This window comes from Pan paniscus, chromosome 20 (assembly GCF_029289425.2).
Source record: "Pan paniscus chromosome 20, NHGRI_mPanPan1-v2.0_pri, whole genome shotgun sequence".
Classification (NCBI taxonomy): Eukaryota; Metazoa; Chordata; class Mammalia; order Primates; family Hominidae; genus Pan; species Pan paniscus.
The window spans coordinates 10,780,017-10,806,263 of record NC_073269.2 but is presented as its reverse complement, the minus strand read 5'-3'; the positions used below and the strand labels follow the sequence as shown (position 1 = coordinate 10,806,263).

The 26,247-nt window shown below is 53.4% G+C and overlaps 1 protein-coding gene across 3 annotated transcripts; it reads left to right on the top strand.

Moving 5' to 3' along the window:
- The first annotated feature begins 11,545 nt into the window (after nt 1-11,545).
- GTF2F1 (general transcription factor IIF subunit 1) lies at nt 11,546-26,029 on the top strand. Of its 3 annotated transcripts, none has more exons than XM_003819334.7 (13): nt 11,546-12,542; nt 12,623-12,669; nt 13,553-13,625; nt 15,879-16,072; nt 17,944-18,114; nt 22,020-22,204; nt 23,663-23,816; nt 23,898-23,959; nt 24,035-24,154; nt 24,318-24,391; nt 24,473-24,611; nt 24,839-24,956; nt 25,044-26,029. In XM_003819334.7, the coding sequence occupies exons 1-13, from the start codon at nt 12,531-12,533 to the stop codon at nt 25,246-25,248; spliced, it is 1,554 nt and encodes a 517-aa protein (XP_003819382.2). In that variant the 5' UTR covers nt 11,546-12,530; the 3' UTR covers nt 25,249-26,029. The 3 variants fall into 3 exon arrangements, with proteins under 3 accessions (XP_003819382.2, XP_063455875.1, XP_063455876.1); XM_063599805.1 differs by having other exon boundaries at nt 11,825-12,542; nt 23,901-23,959; XM_063599806.1 differs by having other exon boundaries at nt 11,857-12,542; nt 22,020-22,195.
- The last annotated feature ends 218 nt before the right edge of the window (nt 26,030-26,247 follow it).

The window sequence follows — 26,247 nt, the reverse complement described above, 5'->3', positions numbered from 1 at the left end:
AGCTTGCAGTGAGCCAAGATCACACCACTGCACTCCAGCCTGGGTGACAGAGTGAGAATCTGTCTCAAAAAAAAAAAAAAAAAAAGACATCCTCATTGTGGGGGAGCTGGGCGAAGGGCATATGAGACCTTTCTACTATCTCAGCATTTCCTTGTGAGTCTATAATTAATAAAAAGGTTTTAAAAAATACATACTTTATGGCTGGGCACGGCGGCTCACACTTGTAATCCCAGCACTTTGGGAGGCCGAGACGGGCAGATCACCTGAGGTCAGGAGTTCGAGAACAGCCTGCCCAACATGGTGAAGCCCCATCTCTACAAAAAATACAAAAATTAGCCAGGCGTGGTGGCAGGTGCATTAATCCCAGCTACTTGGGAGGCAGAGGCAGAAGAATTGTTTGAACCCGGGAGGCGGAGGTTGCAGTGAGCCGAGATCAAGCCATTGCACTCAGACCTGGGGGCAAGAGCGAGACTTCTCTCAGAAAAAAAAAAACAAAACAAAGAACACTTATTTTATTTATTTATTTATTTTGAAACAGGGTTTCACTCCTGTCGCTCTGGCTGGAGTGCTGTGGTGCATTCTCAGCTCACTGAACGCTCCTGGTTCTCAAGCAGTTCTCCCACCTCAGCCTCCCTAGTAGCTGGGACCACAGGTGCTTGCCACTGCACCTAGCTAATTTTTTTGTATTTTGTTTTTTGTTTTTTTTTGTACAGATGGGGTTTTGTCGTGTTGCCCAGGCTGGTCTGGAACTCCTGGGCTCAAGCAATCCACCCGCGTCTGCCTCCCAAAATGCTGGGATTACAGGCATGAGCCACCTCACCCGGCCCTAAAAATTAAGAGGAGGCAACCCTTCCTCCTTGGGCCTTGGTTTCCCCATCTGTAAAATAGGGGCGAGAGTCTCCCTGGAATGCTGAGGCTGTGTCCAACCTTGGCTTCCCATGGATTTCAGTGGGTTGACCCAGGACGGCCCCCCATGGTGTCTGGAGTATACAGGACAGTGGGAATCATAAGGGGAATCATCACACCCTTCCTGCACATTGTGTTCTTGTGCATAGAGATCTCCATCCTGGGGATCCACCATCAAGCCAGACCTGGTTCACCAAAATGCACCAAACAAAGACGCATGAGCCAGCTGGGGTCCCAGATGGGGCTAGGCATGGTCTGTGTTTCAGGCTCCAGGGATGCTGTGCTACTAGGAACCTCTGGACAGACTCTAAGGCAGGGCCACTGCAGACTCAAATGCCTGTAGGAGTGACCATGACAAAGTCAATTGCACAGTAAAGGAATTAAAATTGGGGCCTTGGAGGCTGGGCGTGGTGGCTCACGCCTGTAATCCCAGAACTTTGGGAGGCTGGGGTGGGAGCTTGAGGCCAGGAGTTCAGGACCAGCCTGGGCAACACAGCAAGACCCTATTTATTTATTTATTTATTTATTTTTTGAGACAGAGTCTTGCTCTGTCACCCAGGCTGGAGTGCAGTGATGCGATCTCTGCTCACTGCAACCTCCGCCTCCCAGGTTCAAGAGATTCTCCTGCTTCAGCCTCCTGAGTAGCTGGGATTACAGGCTCGCGCCACCAAGCCCAGCTAATTTTTATTTTTATTTTTTTGAGAGGGAGTCTCGCTCTGTCGCCCAGGCTGGAGTGCAGTGGTGCGATCTCAGCTCGCTACAACCTCTGCCTCCCGGGTTCAAGTGATTCTCCTGCCTTAGCCTCCGGAGTAGCTGGGATTACAGGCGCTCACCACCACGCCCGGCTAATTTTTGTATTTTAGTAGAGACGAGGTTTCACCATGTTGGCCATCACACCAGGCTGGTCTCAAACTCCTGACCTCAGGTGATCCACCCACCTGGGCCTCCCAAAGCGCTGGGATTACAGGCGTGAGCCACCACGTCTGGCCCCCATCTCTATACTAAAATAAAAAGTTAAAAAATATGGGCTCAAGGAGGGGGTTGCCTGGGCTTCTGCCCTGCCTTCCCCACCTACATTGTGTGACCCTATTGCAGCTCCCCGATCGCTCTGCAAAACATCGGGATGCTAATGCCTGGAACGTTCCGGAAGATGAGTTCACCCATGCAGAGTGTTGAGAACAGTGCTGGGCTCAATAAAAGCTCAGGAAGCGTTCACGCAGCTGTTGCCATGGGGACGTGCAGGCCCTGCGTTGCCAAGTCAGTCGGTTTTCAAGAGAAGCTGGGAGTTTTGATGTGGAAGCTCCCTGTTGTCGAATGTTGGCCGTGAACCCAAAAAGGAAAATGCAAAATGCTGTAAAGTCCAAACCGAACACTTTGGTGGACCCAAAGGGGCCCATGCCACGGTCTGTAGCCTCTGTTCTGAGACCTAGAAGCCACTGGTGGAGCTGGGGACCTGCTTTCTTCCGGGCACTGGCCTGAGGCTGGGGCAGGCATAGAAATGAATGAGCCCGACCTTTGCCCTCGGAGAACTCCCAGTCCTGAGGCGGGGGCCTGAGATTTGTCCTTTAACCCCATCACAACGAATTATGAGCCCAACAGAATTCCTTGAATGTAGGTGTGAACAAAGGGCAGGGCCCCCACCTGCATGTGGGAACAGCTGCCCTGGCGCCCATGACCTTTGATTCCATCAAAGTGCTTCTTCAAAAGGTTTTTTTTTTTTTTTGAGACGGAGTTTCGCTCTTGTTGCCCAGGCTGGAGTGCAAGGGTGCAGTCTTGGCTCACTGCAACCTCTGCCTCCCGGGTTCAAGCCATTCTCCTGCCTCAGTCTCCCAAGTAGCTGGGATTTCAGGCATGCGCCACCATGCCTGGCTAATTTTGTATTTTTAGTAGAGTTAGGATTTCTCCATGTTGGTCAGGCTGGTCTGGAATCGAAAGGTATTTTAAGTGGAATCCAACAAGCCTCAGAGAAGCCTCAAGGTCTGTAGCCTGACGGACAGTTTCTCTTCTCTTTTCCTTCCTGTTTTTTTATGTTTTGTTTGTTTGTTTAGAGACAGGGTCTTGCTCTGTCACCCAGGCTGGAGTGCAGTGGTGTAATTATATCTCACTGTAGCATTGACTTCCTGGGCTCAAGTGATTCTCCCACCTCAGCCTCCTAAATAGCTGGGACTACAGGCATGCACCACCACGCCTGGCTCATTTTAAAATTTTTTTTGTAGACACAGAGGTCTTGTTATGTTGCCCAGGCTGGTCTCGCACTCCTGGGCTCAAGCGATCTGCCCTCCTTGGCCTCCCAAAGTCCTGGGATTACAGGTGTGAGCCACTTGCACCCGGCCTCTCTTTTCCTGCTTAACTGTTTCCAAACGGAATCAAAAAGATCCCTCCTTTTTCAGTCCACAGTATCATCACTGTTCACGTGTTCAGACAGCTGCTCACACAAAAGCCACGCGGAAGTGTGAAAATCACCTGAAGAAATTCCCTCCAACCTTCCCAGCACCAGCTCCTCATCCTCCACTCAGGGCCCCAGTGTATCCACGTCAGGGAGGCCACCATCCAGCCCACCCAGCCCAAAAGAGCACACTCTCGTTCCTCCCAAATGTCATTCTGTTTTCTATTCTTCGCCGCACTTAACTGCTATTATAAATATCTTTGTAGGTTTTATTTGTTTGTTTGTTTTGAGACAGAGTCTCCATCTGTCACCAAGCTGGAGTGCAGTGACGCAATCTCAGCTCACTGCAACCTCCACCTCCCGGGTTCAAGTGATCCTCGTACCTCAGCCTCCCCAGTAGCTGGGATTACAGGCGCGCACCACCGTGCCTGGCTAATTTTTTTTGTATTTTTAGTAGAGAGGGGGTTTCACCATGTTCGCCAGGCTGGTCTCAAACTCCCGACCTCAGGTGATCCACCCACCTCGGACTCCCAAAATGCTGGGATTACAGGCATGAGCCACTGCGCCCAGCCCAGAAATGTCTTTGTTTTGCATGACTCCGTGCCTCTCTTTCTCACTCTGATGTCGGCATCTTGTAAACTCTGTATCCCCAGCCCCGAGGGCAGGGCTTTCTCTAAGAACACTTCGGGGACAGGTGGTTGCATAAACAGATGAATGAACAACACGAATCTCTCTCTATGGCCCAGGGAGGATGCTAAACCCACACGCTATTCAGTGGGCAAATGGTTCACCCACCACATGCCAGGAACTGGGCAGGAAGATACTGAAATGACTTCCTCCCTGCCCTCAGAGAGCTCCCTAGCTCCTCATCTGGGTTCTAGAAACTTCCAACACCCTGACTTTCCCTTGATAATAGAACACTCTGTTTCCCAGGCAGGTGCAGGGTCTCATGCCCATACTCCCGGCACATTGGGAGGTTGAAGTGGGGGGATTGCTTGAGGCCAGGAGTTAGAAACCAGCCTGAGCAACATAGAGGAAACCTATGTCTACAAACAAACAAACAAAAAAGGTACTTGGCTGGGCACGGTGGCTCATGTCTATAATCCGAGCACTTTGGGAGGCCGAGGTGGGTGGATCACCTGAGGTCAGGAGTTCGAGACCAGCCTGGCCAACATGGAGAAACCCCTGTCTCTACTAAAAATACAAAAAAAAAAAAAAAAAATTAGCCGGGTGTGGTGGCAGGCACCTGTAATCCCAACTACTCAGGGGCTAAGGCAGGAGAATCGCTTGAACCCGGGAGGCAGAGGTTGCAGTGAGCCGAGATCATGCCATTGCACTCCAGCCTGGGCAAGAGAGAGAGACTCTGTCTTAAAGAAAAAAAAAAAAATTAGGTACTTGGGGGGCTGAAGTGGGAGGAGGTTAATGCTGCAGTGAGCTATGATCGCACCACAGCACTCCAGACTGGGCAACAGAGTGAGACCCTGTCCTCAACACCCAAAAAAAAACAAGCCGGCATGGTGGCTCACGCCCGTAATCTCAGTACTTTAGGAGGCCGAGGCAGGCAAATCACTTGAGGTCAGGAGTTCAAGACCAGTGTGGCCAACATGATGAAACCCCATCTCTACTAAAAATACAAAAATTAGCCCTGCGTGGTGGCGGGTGCCTACTGTAGTCCCAGCTACTCAGGAGGCTGAGGCACGAGGATCGCTTGAACCCAGGAGGCAGAGGTTGTGGTGAACCAAGATTGCACCATTGCACTCCAGCCTGGGCGACAGAAGGAGACTCTGCCTAAAAAATAAATAAATAAATAAATAAATAAATAAATAACAAAAAAACTCCATTTCCCTCTCAGCATCTCCTCTCTCCTTGTATCTCAGCCTTTCTTATCTCTAGTCTGTGCAGCCTTATCCAAGGTGGGCGGGGAGGGATGGCCTCACACCTCCACACATGCACACAGACACACACACACCCACACCCACACTTCAGGGCCACTCACGATGCGCTCAAACTCCATGGCCTGCTTCACCTCCCGGGGGAAAGCCATCGATGAGGAAGCCCCGGCTCTCCGGGCGGGACAACATGTTGTCACTGACCATATCTGGGATGATGCCCTGGGAAGGGAGAGGGTGAATTCAGCACCCGGGAGCCCTTCTTTCCCCGCCGAATCACCATGGGGAGATCAGTTTCTAAGGCGGCTCTCCCTGTCAAGTTCTATTCCTCCATCTGGACTTTAGGTGAAGACAGGGTGACTATACCCTGCTTGGCGCCCTGGATTCTGAGTCTGCTACAATGCTCTAAAGAAACTGCTTCCTCACTGGGTGCGGTGGCTCACGCCTCTAATCCCAACACTTTGGGAGGCCAAAGTAGATGGACCACCTGAGGTCAGGAGTTCAAGACCAGCCTGGCCAACATGGTGAAACCCTGTCTCTACTAAAAATCCAAAAACTAGGCTGGGCGCAGTGGCTCATGCCTGTAATCCTAGCACTCTGAGAGGCTGAGGCGGGCAGATCACCTGAGGTCAGGAGTTCAAGACCAGCCTGGCCAACATGGTGAAACCCTGTCTCCACTAAAAATACAAAAATTAGCCTGGCGTGGTGGTGCACGCCTGTAATCCCAGCTACTCGAGAGGCTAAGGCACAAAAATCACTTGAACCCGGGAGGCAGAGGCTGCAGTGAGCCAAGATGGTGCCATGGCACTCCAGCCTGGGTGACAGAGTGAGACTCCTCAAACAAAGCAAAACAAAACAAAACAAAAACCTGCTTCTGAAAAGGAGGCATGCCAGTGCTGGGCTTGTACCTTAATCATCACCATGTTATGAGGCAGGTACTGGCGTCCCCTTCATTTTTCGGGTGAGGAAGTGGCTTCACGGGGTGACAAAGGAAATAAATACTAGCTAATTCTGTTGAGTGATTTTTTTGGTTTGTTTTTGTTTTTTAAAGAGATGGAGTCTCACTCTGTTGCCCAGGCTGGAGTGCAGTGGCACAATCTCAGCTCACTGCAACCTCCGCGTCCGGGGTTGAAGCGATTCTCTTTCCTCAGCTTCCCAAGTAGCTGGGATTGCAGGTGTGCACCATCATGCCCAGCTAATTTTTGTATTTTTTAGTAGAGACGGGGTTTCACTATATGTTGGCCAGGCTGGTCTCGAACTCCTGGCCTCAGGTGATCCGGCCTCCCAAAGTGCTGGGAGTACAGGCATGAGCCACCACACCTAGCCATTTTTTTTTTCTTGAGACAGAGTCTCACTCTGTTGCCCAGGCTGGAGTGCAATGGTGTGAGCTCAGCTCACTGCAACCTCCACCTCCCTGGTTCAAGCGATTCTCCTGCCTCAGCCTCCCGAGTAGCTGGGGATTACAGGTGCATGCCACCATGCCCAGCTAATTTTGATTTTTTGTTTGTTTGTTTGTACTTTTAGTAGAAATGGGGTTTCGCCATGTTGGCCAGGCTGGTCGTGAACTCCTGACCTCAAGTGATTCACCTGCCTTGGCCTCCTAAAGTGTTGGGATTACAGGCGTGAGCCACTGCACCCAGCCTTTTTTTTTTTTCAACTGAGTCTGGGTCTATTGCCCAGGCTAGAGTGCAGTAGCACGATTTCGGCTCACCGCAACCTCCACCTCCCGGGTTCAAGCGATTCTACTGCCTCAGCCTCCCGAGTAGCTGGGATTATAGGCGCCTACCATCACGCCCGGATAATTTCTGTATTTTCAGTAGAGAAGAGGTTTCACCACGTTGGCCAGGCTGGTCTCGAACTCCTGACCTTGTGATCCACCCGTCTTGGCCTCCAAAGTGCTGGGATTACAGGTATGAGCCACCGCGCCTGGTTGAGACAGGGTCTTGCTCTGTCTTCCCAGCTGGAGAGCAGTGGTGCAGTCACGGCTCACTGCAGCCTCGACTTCCTGGGCTCAAGAAATCCTCTCACTTCAGCCTCCAGGTAGCTGGAACTATAGATTCATGCCACCATGCCCAGCTACATTTTTTCTTTTAAAATTTTTCTTGGTTAATTTTTATTATATGCCTTTTTCCTGCAGTACCAGCTAACTTTTAAAAATGTATTGTTTTGGGCCGGGCACGGTCCCAGCACTTTGGGAGGCCAAGGCGGGCGGATCACAAAGTCAGGAGATCGAGACCATCCTGGCTAAAATGGTGAAACCCCATCTCTACTAAAAATACAAAAAAATTAGCCGGGCATGGTGGCGGGCACCTGTAGTCCCAGCTACTCAGGAGGCTGAGGCAGGAGAATGGCGTGAACCCGGGAGGTGGAGCTTGCAGTGAGCTGAGATTGGGCCACTGCACTCCAGCCTGGGTGACACAGTGACTCCGTCTCAAAAAACAAACAAACAAACAAACAAAAATTTATTGTTTTGACCAGGCGCGGTGGCTCACACCTGTCATCCTAGCACTTCGGGAGGCCAAGGTGGGTGGATCACTTGACGTCAGGAGTTCAAGAGCAGTTTGGGCAATATGGGGAAACCCCATCTCTACTAAAAATACAAAAATTAGCTGGGCATGGTGGCGCACGCATGTAGTCCCAGCTACTCAAGAGGCTGAGGCATGAGAATCACTTAAACCCGGGAGGCAGAAGTTACAGTGAGCCGAAATCATGCCATTGCCGTCCAGCCTGGGGTAAGAGAGTGAGACTCGTGTCAATAAATAAATTAGTTAATGGATAATTTAGTCCAGGCACAGTGGCTCATGCCTGTAATCCCAGCACTTTAGGAGGCCGAGGCGGGTGAATCACCTGACGTCAGGAGTTCAAGACCAGCCTGGGCAACATGGTGAAACCCTGTCTCTACTAAAAATACAGAAATTAGCAGGGCATGGTGGTGTGTGCCTGTAATCCCAGCTACTTGGGAGGCTGAGGCAGGAGAATCGCTTGAACCAGGGAGGTGGAGGTTGCAGTGAGCCGAGATCACGCCATTGCACTGCAGCCTGGACGACAAGAGTGAAACTCCATCTCAAATAAATAAATTTATTTTTTTTAAGAGACAGGGCTTGCTATGTTGCCCAGGCTGGTCTCAAACTCCTGGGCTCAAGCAATGCTCAGACCTTGGCCTCCCAAAGTGTTGGGAATACAGGCATGAGCCACTGTGCCTGTCCTTGAGTGATTTTTTTTTTTTAGCTCAAATTGATCTTTATTTGCAATTCATGAATGGGGCACCCTCCATTTCACCAAACAGTGGGCGCTTCCCTAGTGAGTGATTTTTTTTTTTTTTTTTTTTTTTTAGACTGGGTTTTCCTCGTGTTGCCCAGGCTGGAGTAGTGCAATGGCATGATCTCAGCTCACCACAACCTCCGCCTCCCGGGTTCAAGTGATTCTCCTGCCTCAGCCTCCTGAGTAGCTGGGATTACAGGTATGCGCCACCACGCCCGGCTAATTTTGTATTTTTAGTAGAGATGGGATTTCTCCATGTTGGTCAGGCTGCTCTTGAACTCCCAAACTCAGGTGACCCACCTGCCTTGGCCTCCCAAAGTGCTGGGATTACAGGCGTGAGCCACTGGGCCGGACCCCTACGGCCTTTTGATGGGATCTCCCCTTTTCACAGATAAGGAAATGAAGGTTCAGTGCAGCAAGGCAATGGCCACATGGGAAGTTGCAACCTTCTGGGTCCCGTGAGCCCTCCTGGTGGGTGGTTGTCCCAAGGTACCCCTTCCGCCCTAACCCCTCCCATGAGCTCCTACCGCGGGCACCAGGAGCCCCTGCAGCATGATGTCACGGATCTGCTGGCCCCGCTGCATGCTCCTTTGAGCCTCCTGTCTCAGTAGCTGGTCCAGCCCCACATGGCAGAAGCCGTACTTGGTCGCCATATTCTTGCACTGTGTCCCTTTGCCACAGCCTGGGCCCCCCATCCAGGGGGGACTTGAGAATGTCTGTGGTGCCCAGGAAGAGTGAGGGAGATGGGTTAGTGCCTGTACGGGCACAGGTGTCCCTGAGTGACACTGGACAAAGTCTCTTGGCATACTCTCTTTTGCTGTAGGGTGGCATCTTAGGGGTATGGTTCTTTTTTTTTTTTTTTTTTTTTTTGAGGCAGAGTCTTGCTCTGTCGCCCAGGCTGGAGTGCAATGGCGCTATCTCGGCTCACTGCAAGCTCCGCCTCCCGGGTTCATGCCATTCTCCTGCCTCAGCCTCCTAAGTAGCTGGGACTACAGGCACCCGCCACCGTGCCCGGCTAATTTTGTGTTTTTAGCAGAGACGGGGTTTCACCGTGTTAGCCAGGATGGTCTCGATCTCCTGACCTCATGATCTGCCCGCCTCAGCCTCCCAAAGTGCTGGGATTACAGGCGTGAGCCACCGTGCCCGGCCTCTTAGGGGTATGGTTCTGTTCTCAAGGGCATAGCCAGGCACGTTGTGTGTTTGTGCCGCTTTGGATGAAGATGTGAACTTGAGGCCAGGTGTGGTGGCTCACGACTATAATCCCTGCACTTTGGGAGGCCGGGGCGGGTGGATCCCTTGATGTCAGGAGTTTGAGACCAGCCTGGCCAAAAGGGTGAACCCCATCACTACTAAAAATACAAAAAAATTAGCTGGGTGTGGTGGCGCACACCTGTGATCCCAGCTATTCGTGAGGCTGAAGCAGGAGAATCGCTTGAACCCAGGAGCCAAAGGTTGCAGTGAGCCGAGACTGTGCCACTGCACTCCAGACTGGGCAACAAAGCAAGACTCCATTTAAAAAAAAAAAAATGATGTGGCCAGGTGCGGTGGCTCATGCCTAGCACTGTAATCCTAGCACTTTGGGAGGCCGAGGTGGGCAGATCACTTCAGGTCAGGAGATCGAGACCATCCTGGGTAACACGGTGAAAACCTGTCTCTACTAAAAATACAAAAAATTAGCTGGGCGTGGTGATGGGCACCTGTAGTCCCAGCTACTTGGGAGGCTGAGGAAGGAGAATGGCGTGAACCCGGAAGGCGGAGCTTGCAGTGAGCCGAGATCGTGCCACTGCACTCTAGCCTGGGCGACAGAGCAAGACTCCATCTCAGAAAAATAAAATAAAAAAAAAAACAAAGACGTGAACTTGAGCAGGCCAGGCCCTTCGCACACGGCATCTCCTTAAAGCATCCTGAGGACTCTATCATCCCATTTTACAGTGGAGGGAACCGAGGTTCAGTGAGAGGCAGGGACTTGCCCACGCTCCCAGTCTCATCCCATACTCCCCTTCTCTCTGTTCCAGCCCCATATCCTACTCCCCTTCTGTCTGTCCCAGCCCCATCCCATACTCCCCTTCTCTTTGTCCCAGCCCCAGGGGGCTTCAGTTCTTTGAATTTGAAACTCACTTCTCCGTTCCTGTTTCCTCTGCTTGGAAAATCCCTGCCTGCCCCAGTTCCTTCTGGCCACAACTTCCATCTGGCCTTCTCTAGCCTCCGACTAGAGCTTCCCCCCATCACTCCTCGTCTGAGACACCTATTTCCTCCACAGCAATGGCCACAGTCTGTCATGATCTTCTCTGTTTACTCGTTCTTTTTTTTTTCCTTCTTTTCCTTTTTTTTTTTTTTTTTTTTTTGAGACGGAGTTTCGCTCACGTTGCCCAGACCGGAGGGCAATGGCGCGATCTCGGCTCACCACAACCTCTGCCTCCCAGGTTCAAGCGATTCTCCTGTCTCAGCCTCCCGAGTAGCTGGGATTACAGGCATGTGCTACCACGCCCGGCTAATCTTGTATTTTTAGTAGAGACGGGGTTTCTCCATGTTGGTCAGGCTGGTCTCGAACTCTCAACCTCAGGTGATCCGCCCGCCTCGGCCTCCCAAAGTGCTGGGATTACAGGCATGAGCCACCGTGCCCGGCCGTTTACTCGTTCTTGTCTCCCCCAAGCCAGACTCCATGAGGGCAAGGACTATTTCTGCCTCCCTCATTCCTATATTCCTAGGAGTTGGCAGTTCCTGACATTTAGTGGTGGATGAGGAATAAATGAAAACAGACACATCGACGGTGTCTGTAGTTCATGGCCCAACTTTTGTGTCTTGCCCCCCTTCCCTTTGCTTAGCCAACTCCTATGCATCCCTCAGTGCCCAACTGAAACCTCCCCTCTTCTCTGAGCCCTCAGAGCCCCGCTGTGCTTCTCTTGCTCCTTCCTGGGTTGTAGATTCCCATGCTATGACTCTGTCTCTTCCACGACACTGTAACCCTCGAGAGGACACTGTAATCCTCCGTGGGGAGCTGGTTTGACAGATTCACCTTGCGGGGCCCCGAACCCAGGAGGTGCTGGAGTATTTGCGAAGTGGAGCAATGAATGGTTGCGCCGTGAGCATGCGCAGTTGTGTTACTGCCATGATTCGGGGGATGTGTGCATGCCTGGAACGGGGTAGGGGATCCTGCATCTCCCTCCTGTTCTCTGCAGCTTCCTTCCCTTCCCCCCAGGAAGCCAGCCAGCCGCCCCCGCGACGTTACCCTTCTCCTGGGGCCTCAGAGCCCTGCCCATCTCGGGCAGCTTGGACTTGCAGAGACCCATCCGGCCAGCAGCTCTTGGGGTGGTCGCGCCCCGACCCCGCCCAGGCTCTGACCCCTCCTGGCTCGGCTCGACGTCACAAGGGTCCCCGCCCCGGTCATTTTGCGGGAATGACGGGGTCCACCCCTTCGGGGTAGGGGGAGGAAATGAACCCCAAACAGACCCATGGGGAGCCAAGCGGCGGTTCGACCCGACCCGAGTAGGCCTCGGTTGCTATGGTGACGCGGCCTTCTGGGCCCCCCAGGTCCAGAGCGGCAAGGCGCATGCGCAAAGTGCCTGGGCGCCCGCAAGGGGGATTCGTCTCCCTCTTCCCACCCAGGATGCCCCACGGTCCTTGGGTGCTGACGTCACGAGAGAGGGCGGTCCCCCATTTGATGAAGTTAACCGCGTTATATACAAGAGCGCCAGCGACAGAGGCCCGTTAGTTTATCTCAGACTCGGCCTAGGTTTGCTGAGTCTAAAAAGGGACCGTGGTGGACCTTTTGAGGTGACCATAGCCGCCGAGGAGCATAAGTGACTGCGCACTGAGGTGGCCACAGTCGCTAAGAAGGTTGCCATCGCGACGCGGCTGCTCGAGGGTTTCGCTTCCGGGTTAGGCGGCCGCAGAAGCGTAGACCGAGTAGCTTGAGCGCCTCTTCCGGTTACCTTTTCCCAGTTCCAGAGGCGCCTAGGGTTGGGGTCCTCGCTCAGGGACAGAGACCCGACACCGAGCGGCGGCTTCCCCGGGATCGAGGGACGCGCACGCCAGAGGAGACGAAAGGAACCCGGGTCGGACCAGATCGGAACCACTGACCATTGCCCATGGCGGCCCTAGTGAGTGTGGATTTGGCGGGGTTCGGGGGTTCCGACGGCGACCTCGGCAACCCCTCACTCACCGCTTCCTCTTTCCGCAGGGCCCTAGCAGCCAGAATGTCACTGAATACGTCGTTCGAGTTCCTAAGTAAGTCCCCAGCCCCATCTCCCACTCCTCTCCACCCCCCAAAAATGAAAACCCTCACGATCTTCTTAGCCAGGCGTTTCTGGCCTTGTCTGTGGTTCTCCCTCCAGACCGGGAGAGACTTGGAGGGCAGGCCTGGGGGGATTAAGCTGAGGCTTCTCTGGGGACAACACTGCTTTTTTGAACGAATGAATGAATGAGTGCATTAATACATGGCGATCCAGCCCTCTGGCCTAACCTTCGAGGAGTATATGGTCCCATGATGCCCAGGCCAGCTGTTAGGACATATTCCTCGTCCTATTTCAAAGTGGTCAGGCTGTCTTTCCTTTCCAGGCCTTAGTACATCCTGTTCCCTCTGCCATGAGTGCCTCCCCTCAACCCCTAAACTGTGACTCTGCTGGGTGAATTCTTGATGATTCTGCAAAACTCAGCTCCAGTATCTTCCTCCTCCAGGAAATACTCCCTGCCTGTCCTCCCTCCTCCCCAAGGCTGAGTTCACAATAATCTCCACATCTTGGGTTCCCCCAAATCTTCGTCCCTCCATCTGCTCTTCTGCCTGGGGTCAGGAGAGGATGGGTCTAGCTTCTCTGGCAGACTGGGAATCCCTGGAGTCTTCCGTATCCAGTGTTGCCAGGCAAAACAGGCTGAATGAAGCTGGGTGGGTTTGTTGAATGAATTGAATTGAATTAATGATTCAATTGAATGGAATGATTGAATTGAATTAATGGTTCAATTGAATTGAGTGATTGAATTAACGTAATGATTTGATTGAATTAACGATCCGGTTGAGTGGCTGATTGAATTAATGGTTCAATAGCATTGACTGATTAAATTAATGATTGAATTGCTGTATTGGATTGACACTACCTCTTCTAATCCACTCCAGGAATACAGCCAAAAAATATAACATCATGGCTTTTAATGCAGCCGATAAAGTCAACTTTGCTACGTGGAATCAGGTAAGTCTCTGAGTCCTGGGGGTCAGGGGCTGGGGTGGTGAGAGAACTTGACCCTGACCTTGGTGATTGTGATAGTTGCTTAACTGTCATAGTCACTAAGTCTTAATTTTCTCACTTTTCTCCAAGTGAAGAAAAGATAGATGACAAAGGGTTGGGTGCAGTAGTTCACACCTGTAATCCCAGCACTTTGGGAGTCTGAGGCAGGAAGCTTGCTTAAGGCTAGGAGTTCGAGACCAGCCTGGGCAATACAATAGCAAGACCCCAACTCTACAAAAAAATAAAAAAGTTAGCCGGGGCTGATAGTGTGGGTCTGTAGTCCTACATAGGAGGCTGAGGTAGGAGGATCGCTTGAGCCCAGGGGTTCAAGGCTGCAGTGAGCTATGATTGTACCACTGCACTCCAGCCTGGATAACAGAGCAAGACCCTGCCTCAAAAAAAAAAAAAACGGAAATGGCAAAGGCCCAGGCCTAGCTCCTGGGTGTCCCTGTAAGTTAGGTTTGGTAGGCCCACCAGAGGCCTCTCCTTAAAGGAGAACATTTAGAAGCTGTGCCCACTGTTGGACATTTTTGGCCATGGTTTATCTGGGCAAGGGAGGGGACTGGGCTGGGGGCTTTCCCAGAGCCCCTGCCATCAGAGGCTCTAGAAAGGACTTTGGGAGCCATTAAAGCATCTTCAACTGGGAAGTTGTAGCGTGTGTGATCTGGCTGCTATGGGGAGACAAACTGTGGGTTTGAGGGCAAACAAACGGAGACCAAGGTAGAAGCAACTGGACTGGTCTAGGTGAGTCCTGGCAGGGCACCGGAGGCAGTGGAGGTTATGAGATGTGGCTGATTCTGGAGTGTTTTGGAAATGGTATATATGGACCTTAAATCAAGAGCTTAAGGGTAATTCGGATCACATTAGCCACATAGGTCACGATAAATTGTTACATTTGTAGAGATTTTGGTGCCTTAATGTCAGCAAGTGTTGCACAATGAGTTTCTTTTTATTTATTTTATTTTATTTTTTTGTGATGGAGTCTCTTGTCATCCAGGCTGGAGTGCAGTGGCGCGACCTGGGCTCACTGCAACCTCCACCTCCCAGGTTCAAGCCATTCTCCCGCCTCAGCCTCCCAAGTAGCTGGGATTACAGGCGCCCATGACCACGCCTAGCTAATTTTTGTATTTTTAGTAGAGATGAAGTTTCGCCATGTTGGTCAGGCTGGTCTTGAACTCCTGACCTCAAGTGATCCACCTGCCTCAGCCTTCCACCATGCCCAGCCTTTTTATTTTTAAGAAATAGATATAGGATCTCACTATGTTGCCCAGGCTGGTCTTTTTTTTTTTTTTTTTTTTTGGGGGGTGGGGGACTGAGTCTTGCTTTGTCGCCCAGACTGGAGTGCAGCGCCAGGATCTCGGCTCACTGCAAGCTCCGCCTCCCGGGTTCACGCCATTCTCCTGCCTCAGCCTCCCAAGTAGCTGGGATTACAGGCGCCTGCCATCATGCCCGGCTTATTTTTTGTATTTTTAGTAGAGACGGGGTTTCACCGTGTTAGCCAGGATGGTCTCAATCTCCTGACCTCGTGATCCACCCACCTTGGCCTCCCGAAGTGCTGGGATTACAGGCGTGAGCCACCGCGCCCGGCCTTTTTTTTCTTAAGACAGAGTGTCACTCTATCACCCAGGCTGGAGTGCAGTGGCATGATCTCGGCTCACTGCAACCTCCGCCTCCCAGGTTCAAGCCATTCTGATGCCAGGCTGGTCTTAAACTCCTGAGCTCAAGTGATCCTTCTGCCTTGGCCTCCCAAAGTTCTGGGATTACAGGCGTGAGCCACAGCACAATGAGTTTCGATATGCATGCATTCTGGAGAGATGTGTGGAAATTCTAGGTACTTACACATTTTTGGAAAAGAATCCTGGAACCAGATGCCTGCTGTAGATAATAGGGAAGTCTAATTAATTACTTCTACATTCCTCAGATAAGGAATTTTGCCTCCGATGGCCTGCTTGATGGTCACCAGGTGGTCTTTTTCTCTTTAATTTTAATTTGGAAATAATTCCAAGCTTTTAAGTTGCAAAAATAGAGCGCAAGGCTCGCCCAAATTCCCTTTACCCAGATTTGTCAAAGGCTACCGTTCTCCTCCCTTGTTGCCAAGTGGTAAGTTGGTTTTGAGAATCTAGAGCTTGGCCTAGGGCAAGGAAGGGCGTTCCTGGAGAGGGGCACCGTGCAAGCAAAGCCAGGGATCCTGAGACGCTTTGCTTCCTGCTCCCCTAGGCTCGGCTGGAGCGGGACTTGAGCAACAAGAAAATCTACCAAGAGGAGGAGATGCCCGAATCGGGCGCGGGCAGCGAGTTCAACCGCAAGCTTCGGGAGGAGGCTCGGAGGAAGAAGTACGGCATCGTCCTCAAGGAGTTCCGGCCCGAGGACCAGCCCTGGCTGCTCCGGGTCAACGGCAAATCAGGCAGGAAGTAAGTGGTGGGGCGGTGGTGGTGCCGACTTAGTGACCAGTCCACATCCCCAGGCCTCAACTTACATACTTTGTGGGGTACCCTCTCTGAACCTCAGATTCCCACTGCTGCAGTGGAGGTGCTGGCACTTCCATCCCTGTAGGATTTTATTATTTATTTATTTATGTTATTTTATTTTACTTACTTGTATTTTTTTGAGACAGAGTCTTGCTCTGTCGCCCAGGCTGGAGTGCAGTAGCACGATCTCAGCTCACTGCAACCCACACCTCCCAGGTTCAAGTTATTCTCCTGCCTGAGCCTCCTGAGTAGCTGGGATTACAGGTGCCTGCCACCACCACGCCCAGCTAATTTTTGTATTTTTAGTAGAGACAGGGTTTCACCATATTGGTCAGGCTGGTCTCGAACTTGGCGATCCTCCCGCCTCGGCCTCCCGTAGTGCTGGGATTACAGGCGTGAGCCACCGCGCCCAGCCTACTTATTTATTTTGAGACAGGGTCTCACTCCGTTGCCCACGCTGGAGTGCAGTGGTGCGATCGTAGCTCACTGCAGGCTCCAACTCCTGGGCTCGAGATCTTCCCACCTCAGCATCCTGAGTAGCTGGGACTACAGGCACGCCCCACCATGCCTGGCTAATTTTTGTATTTTTGGTAGAGATGGGGTCTTGCTGCGTTGCTCAAGCTGGTCTTGAACTCCTGGGGTCAAGTGATCCTCCTACCTTGGTCTCCCAAAGTGCGGGATTATAGGCGTGAGCCACTGCCCAGGCCCTGGGGTTGTGTTTTTGAAGACAGTTCACTGAGTTGGTGCTTGTGCCTGGCTCTGAGGCAGCTCTGAGTGCCACAATGCAGGAAGCTTAGGTGGCCAGCCCTGGGGGCTCATGACACTTGAGATGACCTCTCAGAGGGGGCAGACTGAGGGTAGAACAGGAGGGGTCCAGGTTAGGTTGATGAAGGGTGCTCCAGGCACAGCAGTTGGGTGATAGTGACAGACACAGGCAGCTCACACAGGGCAGTGGGTGCCAGGATGTGCTGGGTCCAGCGGAGCCTTGGAAAGCTGTAGGCAGGGAAGAGGCACTCACCCAGACCGTCCGGAACTTTGGGGTAGAAAAGAATGAGGTAGAGGCCTCAAGGAGGCTGGGCAGTTGTTTAGGCTTGAGGGAATGGTGGCCCGGGCCAGGTGTCCACTTCAGATTTGGCCATGCCATGGCTGGGCGCGGTGGCTCACGCCTGTAATCCTAGCCCTTTGGGAGGCCGAGGCGGGCGGATTACATGGGGTCAGGGGTTCGAAACTAGCCTGGCCAACATGATGAAACCCTGTCTCTACTAAAACTACAAAAATTAGCTGGGTGTGGTGGCAGACACCCGTAATCCCAGCTACTCGGGAGGCTGAGGCATGAGAATTGCTTGAACCCGGGAGGTGGATGTTGCAGTGAGCTGAGATGGTGCCACTGCACTCCAGCCTGGGTGCCAGAGCGAGACTCCATCTCAAAAAAAAATATTTGGCCATGCCTTCCCGCCCCATCTTCTCACTTGGCTCCTCAGTTTCCCAGGTGTGGCCCACAGATAGCAGAGCTGGAGGCAAATGTAGACAGTTTGACTGCAGGGTTGGGCTCTCCTGAGATAATCTCACACGGTCTTTCCAGAAATGATCCCGATGTGCACACGCCCAGCACTTTGCAGGGTAGGTGCGCCGGCCCTGTTCCCCAGATGTGGAAATTGACGAGGCCCAGGTGGTTGAAGGGCCTGCCCAGGCCTCATGGGCATTTCTTGGTCTTCCTCCTATGGCAAGTGCCATAAAGGAGGCAGGCCCCGGGGGGACACGGGGGGGCTGGAGCTGGTCCCTATGGACCAGGCCATGACCGTGGCTCCCTGCAGGTTCAAGGGCATCAAGAAGGGAGGCGTAACAGAGAACACGTCCTACTACATCTTCACCCAGTGCCCCGACGGGGCCTTCGAGGCCTTCCCCGTGCACAACTGGTACAATTTCACACCGCTGGCCCGGCATCGCACGCTCACTGCCGAGGAGGCCGAGGAGGAGTGGGAGAGGTGAGTGGGCTGGGTGGTGGCTGGGGACAGAAGTGAGGGAAATGGGGTGCCTTGCCGTGGGTATATCACCAGGCCCTGTGCTGGGAGCTGGGGACTCAGGGGTAACCAGGGCAGACCCCACTCGGCCGTCTCAGAGCTGTCAGTTCAGGAGCAAACAGATAGGAGGCCTTAGGGCCACAATGGGGCACCCAGAGGGTGCTGCCAGAGCCAGAGTCTGTGACCCGGAGCTCAAATTGGCAGAGCAGGGTGGGGTCTAACTGCCCCCTTGGCTTTCCGCAGGCCGTAGGTCACACAGCCTGATCCACTGCAGGGCAGCAGCTCCAGGCAGGGCACCCGAGGAGGGTTTCTCTAGCAGTGACATCGGCCTCAGAGGTGGGGCGGGTGCAGTGAAGGGCTGTGGAGGGACACAGTGCATGAGGCCAGTGCAGAGTGACTGTGGGCAGGGGGACGAGGCTGGGGGCCCAGAGCACTTGGTCTTGGATGTATGGCTTTGGATGAGACCGTAGGGCCACCACCACCCTAGGGTGCTTGCAGATGGTGGGGAGGGCACTCTGGACGCATCTACAAATGGCATTTGCACAGGTCACAGATGAGCAGATGCTCAAAGAGTCGATGGCTCCCAAAGGTTAAAAAAACACCTTTTCGGCTGGGCGCAGTGGCTCACGCCTGTAATCCCAGCACATTGGGAGGCCGAGGCAGGTGGATCACGAGGTCAGGAGATCGAGACCATCCTGGCTAACACGGTGAAACCCCGTCTCTACTAAAAATACAAAAAATTAGCCGGGCATGGTGGCGGGCGCCTGTAGTCCCAGTTACTCGGGAGGCTGAGGCAGGAGAATGGCGTGAACTGGGAGGCGGAGCTTGCAGTGATCCTAGATGTCGCCAGTGCACTCCAGCCTGGGCGACAGAGCGAGACTCCGTCTCAAAACAAAACAAATAAAACACCTTTTTCCCTCTTTGGTGTTTTTTTGTTTGTTTGTTTGTTTGTTTGTGTTTTTTTTTTTTTGAACTGAGTTTCGCTCTTGTTGCCCAGGCTGGACTGCAGTGGCGCAATCTCAGCTCACTGCAACCTCCGACTCCTAGGTTCAAGCAATTCTCCTGCCTCAGCCTCCCAAGTAGAGAAATGGAATTACAGGCATGCACCACCACGCCTGGCTAACTTTGTATTTTTTGTAGAGACAGGGTTTCACCATGTTGGCCAGGTGGTCTCAAACTCCTAACCTCAGGTGATCTGCCCCGCTCAGCCTCCCTAAGTGTGGGGATTACATCCGTGAGCCACCACGCCCGGCCTGTTTTAGTTTTGTCGTTTTGTTTTTTTGAGACCGAATCTTGCTCTGTCACCCAGGCTGGAGTGCAGTGGCGCGATCTCAGCTCACTGCAAGCTCCGCCTCCCGGGTTCATGCCATTCTCCAGCCTCAGCCTCCTGGGTAGCTGGGACTACAGGCGCCCGCCACCATGCCCGGCTAATTTTTTTCTATTTTTTTGGTACAGATGGGGTTTCACCGTGGTCTCGATCTTCTGACCTCGTGATCTGCCTGCCCCAGTCTCCCAAAGTGCTGGGGTTACAGGCGTGAGCCACCATGCCCAGCCCCTGCTTTAGTTTTTAATCATTTTCTTTGGTTTTAAAATTTCTGAAGAGTCATAGGTTGGCTCAGCTCCAAAAGCAACCCCGGTAAATGGCACGAAGTCAGAGCGTCCTCCCCACCAGGTCATGAGCCTCCGAGCCTGTGGGGCAGTTTCTGTACCCCTGCTCCCCTGGAACAACAGCCCCCAGGTCTGCCTGCCTGCTCCACTTTGGTTGAGTTCCTGGGGCTCCACTGTAAAATCAGTCGATCAATCATTGCTGGGAGGGCAGGTTCCCTTTTGCTGTATTTTCCTTAGAATCTGCTTTGTAAGTTTTAGGGAGAAGAATTTGGCATTTTATAGAATTGTGTAAAACCTGGATGTTAACCAAAGGAGAAATGCCATCTCTTTTTTTTTTTTTTTTTTTTTTTTTTTTTTTTTGAGACAGTCTCACTGTCACCCAGGCTGGAGTGCAGTGGTACCATCTCAGCTCACTGGCTCACTGCAACCTCGACCTCCTGGGTTTAAGCGATTCTGCCTCAGCCTTGCGAGTAGCTGGGACTACACACGTGCACCTCCCCACCTGGCTAATTTTTGTACTTTTAGTAGAGAAGGGGTTTCAGCATATTGCCCAGGCTGGTCTCCAACTCCTGGCCTCAAGTGATCTGCCCGCTTTGGCATCCCAATATGCTGGGATTACAGGTGTGAGCCACGGTGCCCGGCCAGAATGCCATCTCTTGATCAGATGTTAAATCTACTTAGCTAAGAAGTGTTCAGGCTGGGCACGTGGAGAACGGATCGCAAGGTCAAGAGTTCGAGACCAGCCTGGCCAAGAGACCAGCCTGGCCAATTTGGTGAAATGCCATCTCTACTAAAAATACAGAAATTAGCCAGGCATGGTGGCGGGCACCTGTAATCCCAGCTACTCGGGAGGCTGAGGCAGGAGAATTGCTTGAACCCGGGAGGCGGAGGTTGTGGTGAGCCGAGATCACACCATTGCACTCCAGTCTCGGTGACAGATCAAGACTCCAACTCAAAAAAAAAAAAAAAAGAAAAGAAAAGAACAAATGGTGATGGTGTCTCGCCATGTTGCTCAGGCTGGTCTCAAACTCCTGGGTTCAAGCGAGCCTCCAGCCTCGGCCTCCCCTCCCAAAGTGCTGGGATGACAGGCTTGAGCCACTGCACCAAGCTGTCACTGTTTTTTGGTGCATGGCTCAGTGTGGTAAAGCCACTCACAGTGTTAAGCAGCAGTTTCATTATCTTTCACACCAGCCTGGGCCTTGCCCATGTTAGATGCATTCCTATTAAATGCAGTCCTTTTTTTTTTTTTGGAGACAGAGTCTTACTCTGTCACCGAGGCTGGAGTGCAGTGGGGCAATCTTAGCTTACTGCAACCTCTGCCTCCTGAGTTCAATTGATTCTCCTCCCTCAGCCTCCTGAGTAGTCAGGACTACAGGCACATGCCACCACGCCCGGCTAATTTTTTTATTTTTCTTAGAGATGAGGTTTCACCATGTTGTTCAGGCTGGTCTCAAACTCCTGACCTCAGGTGATCCACTTGCCTCGGCCTCCCAAAGTGCTGGGATTACAGGCGTGAGCCACCGCGCCCAACCTGGCCTGCAGTCCTGTTTTTTAAAGCTTCCCTGAGCAATGAGACAATGTTACATTGTTCCAATGGAAACAGTATGTTTTGTCATTAAAGAAAAATACATCTATAAATTAAGATAACAAAAGATCTGGCTGGGCACGGTGGCTCACACCTGTAATCCAAGCACTTTGGGAGGCCAAGGTGGATCATGAGGTCAGGAGTTCGAGACCAGCCTGTCCAACATGATGAAACCCTGTCTCTACTAAAAATACAACAACAAAAAAAAATTAGCTGGGCGTGGTGGCAGGCGCCTGGAACCCCGGCTATCTGGGAGGCTGAGTCAGGAGAATTGCTTGAAGCCAGGAGGCGGAGGTTGCAGTGAGCCGAGATCGCATCACTGCACTCCAGCCTGGGCGACAGAGCGATACTCTGTCTCAGAAAATAAAAAAATAATAAAAAAAATAGCAAGAAACCAGTGTGACTGGATTAGGGCCAGACTCTGAGTCCGAGGGAGGTGCTGAGACTCCAGCAGCACATGGGGACCTGCTCTTTGAGGGACTCGGGGCAGAACGGGAAGGCAGGAAGGGCTGGCTCTATCCGTGTGGTTTCAGGGAGTCCTGTGCCACAGCCCAAGTCCCCGGGGGCCACATCACATTGAAGGCTGTGTGGGTGGTGCCCTGGGGCTCGCCCCCTGCAAGCACAGATGCAGGGTGGTGCCAGGCCCGGCATGAGCCCCCCTGTGCCTGGCCCGCAGGAGGAACAAGGTGCTGAACCACTTCAGCATCATGCAGCAGCGGCGGCTCAAGGATCAGGATCAGGACGAGGACGAGGAGGAGAAGGAGAAACGTGGCCGCAGGAAGGCGAGCGAGCTGCGCATCCACGACCTGGAGGACGACCTGGAGATATCGTCCGATGCCAGTGATGCCAGCGGTGAGGAGGGTGAGTGCGGGTGCCTGGGCATTAGGTCACAGAGGTGCCTGCTCAGGCAGTGCCAGTGAAGGCAAAGTCTACCGTCGCTCACAGCGGCCCTAGAATGAGAGGCAAGTGGGGCCGGGCACAGTGGCTCACGCCTGTCATCCCAGCACTTTGAGAGGCTGAGGCAGGCAGATCACCTGAGATCAGGAATTTGAGACCAGCCTGGCCAACACAGTGAGACCGTGTCTCTACTGAAAACACAAAAATTAGCTGGGCATGGTGGTGCACGCCTCTAGTGCCAGCTACTCGGGAGACTGAGGCAGGAGAATCGCTTGAACCCGTGAGATGGAGGTTGTGTTGAGCCGAGATCACGCCACTGGACTCCAGCCTGGGCAACAGAGAGAGACTCCGTCTCAGAGAAAAAAGAATGAGAGTCAGGCGAGGCCGCCTGGAGGAGCAGTGATGTCAGTCAGGAAGCAAGGCCGAGCCCGGGAGAGCTGAGCCATGGCCCTTCTTTTTTTTTTTTTTTTTTTTTTTGAGACAGGATCTCTCTCTCTCACACGGGCTGGAGTGTAGTGGTACAATCACAGCTTACTGCAGCCTTGACCTCCCAGGGTCAAGTGATCCTCCCACCTCAGCCTCCTGAGTAGCTGGGACTACAGGCGTGCACCACCACACCCGGCTAATTTTTTTTTTTTTTTGGAGACAGAGTCTTGCTCTGTTGCCCAGGCTGGAGTGCAATGGCGCAATCTCGGCTCACTGCAACCTCTGCCTCCCAGGTTCAAGTGATTCTCCTGCCTCAGCCTCCCAAGTAGCTGGGACTACAGGCATGCACCACCACGCTGGCTAATTTTTGTATTTTTAGTAGAGATGGGGTTTCACCATGTTGGCCAGGCTGGTCTCAAACTCCCGACCTCAGGTAATCTGCCTGTCTCGGCCTCCTAAAGTGCTGGGATTACAGGCGTGAGCCACCGCGCCCGGCCTAATTTTTGTGTTTTTTGTAGAGACTGGGGTCTCACTCACTGTGTTGCCCAGGATGGTCTGAAACTCCTGGGCTCAAGCCATCCTCCCGCCTCAGCCTGCCAAAGTGCTGGGATGACAGGCATGAGCCACTGCACCTGGCCTGGCTGTGGCCTTTACGGGGGTTCCTATGAGAAACTGCAACTCTAGGTTGACCAGTTTCAATAACTCCTGTGCGCTCCGGGCTGTAGGGGCTGTGTCCCTGGTTATCAGGTGCCTCGCCCGGGTGGTCTGGGAGAGGGGGAGTGGTCTGTGAGCGCTAGAGAAGGTGGGTGGGGGTGTGGGGTCTGCCGGGAGTTTGTTTAGGAGAGCTGAGCTCCTGGGCTGGCCCTGGAGGGGCAGTCTCCCCAGTCAGTGAGGCCCCCCAGGATGTCAAAACTGCACAAAATGTGAAAAACACAATAAATACCCACTGCCTTCCTCCTCGCTTTCCCTCCTTTCCTTCCTTTCCTCCCTTCCCAGGCGGCAGAGTCCCCAAGGCCAAGAAGAAGGCGCCGCTGGCCAAGGGCGGCAGGAAGAAGAAGAAGAAGAAGGGTTCAGACGACGAGGCCTTCGAGGACAGCGATGATGGGGACTTCGAGGGCCAAGAGGTGGACTACATGTCAGACGGCTCCAGGTGAGGCCGACGGGAGGCGGCTGCGAGACCCCATGCGGCCTCGCGGGCGCGCGCTCATCCTCGGCCGTCCCTGTCTTACAGCAGCTCCCAAGAAGAGCCTGAGAGCAAGGCCAAGGCACCGCAGCAGGAGGAGGGGCCCAAGGGTAGGCGATGGCTGGGCGGGCCGGGGAGATGGGGGCGGTGCTTCCCTGCTCTTGCTCATACCCTGCCCCTCCCAGGTGTCGATGAGCAGAGCGACAGTAGTGAGGAGAGTGAGGAGGAGAAGCCGCCTGAGGAGGAAAAGGAGGAGGAGGAGGAGAAGAAGGCGCCCACCCCGCAGGAGAAGAAGCGCAGGAAAGGTGCGGCGCATGTGGCCCCCATATTGGAGGCTCGGGTCGGGCCCTGGCGCCCTGCCGCCTCCTCCCCTCTCCCCTGCAGGCTTCCCTCATCTGCAGTGGAGATATCAGTGGGCACCGGGTCCCGGGGTTGCTCTGGCCCTGACCCCTTTCCTGTGCCCCGCAGACAGCAGCGAGGAGTCGGACAGCTCAGAGGAGAGCGACATTGACAGTGAGGCCTCCTCAGCCCTCTTCATGGCGGTAAGGCCCAGCCCGGTGGCGGGGGAGGCCTGGGCGTCTGTTTGCAGACTCACCCACCTCACCCAACCCTGACCTCCGCAGAAGAAGAAGACGCCACCCAAGAGAGAGCGGAAGCCGTCGGGAGGGAGCTCAAGGGGCAACAGCCGCCCAGGCACACCCAGCGCAGAGGGTGGCAGCACCTCCTCCACCCTGCGGGCGGCTGCCAGCAAACTCGAGCAAGGTGAGCACCCGTGGCCTCCCCACTCCCTGCTCCCCACTCCCCACAGCCACAGCCACAGCCTCCCGACCTCTGTTGGGGCTCAGGACAGAGAGGGGATGGAGATGCGGGTGGAGGCCTGTCTCTCCCTGATCCCCTTGAACCCTAATCATGGCACTGCCCAGCCTGGGGTCCTGCCCAGGGGTTCTGCCTCCTGCCCGCAAGACTCAGCCCTGACCCCACTCCCACAGGGAAGCGGGTGAGCGAGATGCCTGCAGCCAAGCGGTTGCGGCTGGACGCGGGACCCCAGAGCCTGTCCGGGAAGTCGACACCCCAGCCACCATCAGGCAAGACAACACCCAGCAGCGGGTAAGTTGACGAGGACAGCAGGGGGCAGGGCAAGGGCTACTGGGGACAATCTCACTGATGCCACCTTCCCCATCCTCCCATCCTCAGCGACGTGCAGGTGACTGAGGATGCCGTGCGCCGCTACCTGACACGGAAGCCCATGACCACTAAGGACCTGCTGAAAAAGTTCCAGACCAAGAAGACAGGGCTGAGCAGCGAGCAGACAGTGAACGTGCTGGCCCAGATCCTCAAGCGACTCAACCCCGAGCGCAAGATGATCAACGACAAAATGCACTTCTCCCTCAAGGAGTGAGGCTTGGTCCAATACATGGCTCTGCCCCCCAGAACTTAAGGCTCTCACTGCCCCTTCGCCATCCTGGAGTGAGGCTCTGTCCAATACATGGCTCTGCCCTCCAGATCTTCAGGCTCTCAGTGCCCCTTCGCCATCCTGGAGTGAGGCTCTGTCCAATACATGGCTCTGCCCTCCAGAACTTCAGGCTCTCAGTGCCCCTTCGCCATCCTGCTCCCTGACTCCCAGGGCCCCGTAGTTAGCAATTCCGGAAAAGTTAAGCCATCTCCCCCTCTTGTCCTTCCTTCTGGAATCTTCAGATGCCTGTTAGGCCTTCTTATTGTCCTCCTTCTCCTGGCTCAGCCTCCCTCACACTGACCAAGGGCCTGTGCTGCCCACTGGGTAACTTCTACAGTTCTCCCTTCCACTTCCCTAAGTCTCTCTTCAGCTGTGACTTATCCACCACATAGCCCAGTAAGTCTTCAGTTTTGGCTGGGCATGATGGTGAGTGCCTGCAGTCCCAGCTACTTGGGAGGCTAAGCCCAGTTCAAGGCTGCAGTGAACTATGATGGTGCCACTGCATTCTAGCCTGGGTGACAGAATGAAATCCTGGCACACACAAAAAAAAGTAGCCAGGCATGGTGGTGGGCGCCTGTTGTCTCAGCTCTTCCGTAGGCTGAGGCACGAGATTCACTTGAACCTGGGAGGTGGAGGTTGCTGTGAGCCGACACCACGCCACTGCACTCCAGCCTGGGTGACAGTGAGACTCTGTCTCAATAAATAAAAAATAATAATAAATTGCTCAGATTTCTGTTTCCTTTTTAGATCTGCTACTCTGTTTGGATAATGTCTTATTCCTTATGTTTTGGCCCCATCTTTCATGGTTTTATTTTTATTTATTTTTTAGGTTTTGAGACAGGGTCTTGCTCTGTTGCCCAGGCTGGATTGCAGTGTCCACCGTCTTGGCTCCCTGCAACCTCCACCTCTTGGGCTGAAGCGATCCTCCCACCTTAACCTTTCAAG